At 32.7% G+C, this 4,685-nt stretch overlaps 1 protein-coding gene across 1 annotated transcript; it reads left to right on the plus strand.

Moving 5' to 3' along the window:
* The first annotated feature begins 327 nt into the window (after nt 1-327).
* Nucleotides 328-3,093, plus strand: LOC126771831 (basic juvenile hormone-suppressible protein 2-like). Its single transcript, XM_050491961.1, has 5 exons — nt 328-413; nt 492-625; nt 737-1,573; nt 1,656-1,828; nt 1,985-3,093. The coding sequence occupies exons 1-5, from the start codon at nt 332-334 to the stop codon at nt 3,009-3,011; spliced, it is 2,253 nt and encodes a 750-aa protein (XP_050347918.1). The 5' UTR covers nt 328-331; the 3' UTR covers nt 3,012-3,093.
* The last annotated feature ends 1,592 nt before the right edge of the window (nt 3,094-4,685 follow it).

The following is a 4,685-nucleotide window of genomic DNA, read 5'->3' on the forward strand; positions in this document are numbered from 1 at the left end:
TGATGAGTGGGTGGTACCTACCCAGACGAGCTTGCACAAAGCCCTACCACCAGTGGATTATTATTGGATCCTTGTCAATATTTTTTTTGTTTTATTATATTTTTTGACATTAAATTATTTTATTTCTATTATAAAAGTCAAGAACAGTGTTTATCTGCAAAATGAAATTATTTTCTCCTAGGTGATAAGCTATCGACATTACAACGGAATAATTATAATAACGACTTAAAAGTTATCAAAAAATAATAGTGTATAGGTCAGTTACTTACGATACAGAACAAGTATAAAATAGTGCCACACCGAGCAAAGAGCACAGTTAGTCGGCACAACCATGAAGGTGGTAGCGTGCTTCGTGCTAGGTCTCGCGGCTCTCGCCGCAGCCCGTCCCGATGTTGTCGGTGACCAAACTTTGGGTAATATTTTCAAATAATAACTACATTAATAAAAATATAACTTTCCAGAATAAAATAATTATGGTATTTTAATTGCAGTTACCATGGATGTTAAACAAAAGCAGTTCTTCATCCTGAAGCTGCTGAATAACGTTATGGGACCAGTTATGTACAAAGACATTGAAGACATCGGCAAGAACTACAAAATCGAAGACAACATGGACATGTACACTGTAAGTTTTAAATGAATAATACATTATTAATTGAGCATTAATATTTTTGTCCGTCTTATTTCGATTCTTCATCTTGGTAAATTTTTAACAGTATTTTAACTTTACTTTCAGAAACAAACTGTAGTCAAGGTGTTCCTTAACAACTGGAATATGGGTTTCTTACCGCGTGGTGAAATTTTCACCCTCCACGTTGACCGTCAACTCAAGGAGGTTGTCACTATGTTCCACATGCTGTACTACGCTAAAGATTTCACCACCTTCATTAAGACCGCATGCTGGATGCGTCTCTACCTTAACGAAGGCATGTTTGTCTATGCCCTCACTGTAGCTGTCAGGCATCGTGAGGACTGCAGAGGCATTATCCTTCCTCCACCTTACGAGATCTACCCATACTTCTTCGTCCGTGCCGACGTCATTCAGAAAGCTTATATGCTTAAAATGAAAAAGGGTCTTCTCGACAACAAGCTGTGCGATTTCTACGGAATCAAGAAAACCGACAAAGATATTTACATCATTGATGAAAACGTTTACGACACTCGCGTCTATCTGAATGATGAAGACAGGCTCAGATACTTCACTGAGGATATCGATCTTAACACTTACTATTACTATTTCCATGTTGACTATCCATTCTGGATGAAGGATGATTTTATCACGAACAAATTCATGATCAGACGTTGGGAGCTCACTATGTATGTCTACCAGCAAATTCTTGCTAGGTACTATTTGGAACGTCTTTCTAATGGTCTTGGTGATATTATCAATCTATCTTGGTACAAACCAATCAGAAAGGGATACTGGCCTTGGATGATTCTTCACAATGGAGTGCAGATGCCTGTAAGGTTTAACAACCAAATTATCGTCGGCGACAGAGATATCGGTGTTACGAAACTTATGGAGGATTATGAAAGAATCATTACCGAAGCAATCATCAAAGGATTTATTGAGGTTAATTATGTTTAAAGTCATATATATATAATTTATATGGTTACTTAATATATCTAAATATTAATTGATAATATTATTACAGATTAATGGCATCAGGTTGGATCTGACCAAACCCGAAGATGTAGAAGTAATTGGCAAGCTTATTTATGGTACAATTGAAAAGACTGACTTGACTAAGCTTCAGGTGGATTCCTACCGCTACCTTCTTATCTTAATAAAGGCAGTGATTGGCCTTAATACCTGGACTGGTGACCAGTAAGTTAAAATCATAAAAGAATATATATATTGGAATTTTTCAAATGTTTTAATGTAATGCAAATATATTAAATCTTAAGTATTGATGTTTATACAGTAGAAGTAGAAGTATCCTTATTACTTTTGTTTACTTTAATTGAGAACTATTTTTTACAGATACTTTGTCGTACCTTCTGTCTTAGACAGTTACCAAACTGCTCTCCGCGACCCAGTTTTCTACCAACTTCAGAAACGTCTTTGCAATTTGTTGATTCTTTTCAAGAGACGCCTACCTAGCTACACTCACGAAGAACTGTACTTCCCTGGTGTTAAAGTTGACAATGTAATGGTTGACAAACTTGTCACATACTTCGATGACTACTTAATGGACATGACCAACGCGGTTACTTACAATGATGAGGAACTCAAAAAGACCACATCTGATATGGTATTCTTTGTGCGCAAACGCCGCCTTAATCACCAGCCATTCAAAGTCACCCTTGACATTATGTCCGACAAGACAGTCGATTGTGTAGTAAGGTTATTCTTGGGACCAAAGGAAGACCACCTTGGCCGCCTGATTGATCTCAACATTAACCGCGTTAACTTCGTCGAACTAGACTCTTTCCTATATAAACTCAACACTGGAAAGAATACAATTGTCAGGAACTCTATTGATATGCACAACCTTGTTCGTGACCGCATCATGACCCGTGATCTCTGGAAGAAGTTGGATACTATAACCGACATGAGAGACCTTTTAATCAAAGATCTCAGAAATTACCACACTGGTTTCCCCACAAGACTCCTTTTGCCTAAAGGTCGCATTGGTGGTATGAAGATGATGCTGTACGTCATTGTAACTCCTTTGAAGTTAGTTGACAACATCGATACCTCTATCCTCGATACCAACCGTAAAGATTTATTTGTCGACTTCAGATCCACTGTTCTTCTTGACAAAATGCCGCTTGGTTTCCCATTCGACCGTCAGATCGATCTTACTAAATTCTTCACAGCAAACATGAAATTCTTAGATGTCATCATCTTCCACAAGACCCAGGTTTGCGATATGAAGACCCGTTGGGATCGCTATGTACTGAGAAATTACGACTTAGTTGGCAAGACTCCATTGGTTAACGACTACTACACTGGTGTTGATATCAACACTAAAGTAGACAGAGACATGAACATCTTCGATATGTAAATCTAGAAATCTTCTCAAAATACTCCGAAACTCTTTATGTAACTAAAATGCAATGTATGTAAATTATAAATAAAATGAATTATTTATTAATTTTGATATTTTATTACACTTAAAAAAAATTAAGTTGCAATTTATTGTAACTTCTTATAGAAATATTTCAATATATTATTGATAAATTATATACAATTTACTAACTTTTTAAACGAGATAAAATTTATAACAAACTCCAAGACAGAATAAAAATTAAATTTATAAAATATTTTCATTCAAATAAATAATATTGAAGACCATATTTTCGAGTATAACAACTAATCAATCATTTTTGTTTTCAATTAAAATAAAACACAACAATTTCATATGATCATCATTATATTCAAAATTTATTTTACAATCAAGAATACTAGTGACAACGATTACTCTCCTCCTTTATAGATTCTTTTCCATCTAATGTTAACAATTTGCAAAATAATATTCTCATTAAAATTTATTTTAGACACAACAAAAACTATTTACATAGATGCAAAAAGAGAACTTAATACATCAATTATTAAACTTTATTCAAGTTATATATTAGCATCTAAAAATAAAATTAAAATCTTTATAGACCTTAATAATTTTTAATTTATTTGTATACGCAAGAATTATTCACATTAATACCTTAATAATATACTGCAAAAAAAATAGCTACTGTACAAATCAAGGCCGCGTGGCAAGAATGCTCGGCATTTCTCCTTTGCATCGCAATTGCGATCCTTTGGGCGAAAAGTGTCAGTTGAGGCAATAAGACGAGGAAATTAATACTTCAATTTTTAAATTGAGTTAAGTAACATCTTGATAATTGCTGAAATAGCCAAGTGGAGAGCAAACTTGGACTTTAAATCCGTTCAAATCTATTATAGTCTCATATTAAAGCAATTATTTGTAATTACTCGATTCATATTTCGATGTAATTGCTTATATTATATTACATAATTTATTAAATATAAAATACTAAATACTTCTAGTATTTAGTGTTTGTAATAATGTTATTTGTGAAGAACATTGTTTTAACACACTACAAACAGTTTTTGAAAAAATTATAATTTACACCTTAAAAAAGGTTTTACTAATTCTTATATCTTGTATTTTATTCTCGTCTATCCTTAGCATACAAATCTATAACAATTATAATATAGTCAATAGTACCATTATGAAAAGATAACGTTAAACTATTTTTCCTTAATTTTTATCGTGTTTCTAGTTCGTATGGTATGATACCCAATTAAAAAAAATAAAAATTATACAGTCAAGTTATATTATATATTTCTATGGTTCGTATTGTTTATTAAAATTGCCTTTTTTTAATTCTTACCATTATTTGAGGACTGTATTGGATTGAATAGTTTTTTTTTTGCGTTAATAATAACTTGTATAAACCAGTCCTAGCTTCTAAATGAAAGGTCTGATATGAATAATTTACTATGAAGCTATTTAATTGCATAAGTATTAATATCATGATACAAATGTCATCATGATCTTTCGATTCTACCCGTGTTTTTATTGACTTATTTGAACAAAAACAGTTCTATAATAGTTAGATATGAGCATTGAGCACTTTCTTGTAGGTAATAATGAGAAGAATAAAAATTTAATAAATTACTTAGATATCACCAACAGTTTTCGCAGAATTTTAGA

The sequence above is a fragment of the Nymphalis io genome, chromosome 11 (assembly GCF_905147045.1).
Source record: "Nymphalis io chromosome 11, ilAglIoxx1.1, whole genome shotgun sequence".
Classification (NCBI taxonomy): domain Eukaryota; kingdom Metazoa; phylum Arthropoda; class Insecta; order Lepidoptera; family Nymphalidae; genus Nymphalis; species Nymphalis io.

Bases quoted from the DNA above. Each gene is read 5' to 3' on its own strand.
- LOC126771831 (XM_050491961.1), top strand. From the start codon at position 332: ATGAAGGTGGTAGCGTGCTTCGTGCTAGGTCTCGCGGCTCTCGCCGCA. The intron at 414-491 runs GTAATATTTTCA...TTTTAATTGCAG, and splicing joins TGTCGGTGACCAAACTTTGG to TTACCATGGATGTTAAACAA. The intron at 626-736 runs GTAAGTTTTAAA...CTTTACTTTCAG, and splicing joins ACAACATGGACATGTACACT to AAACAAACTGTAGTCAAGGT.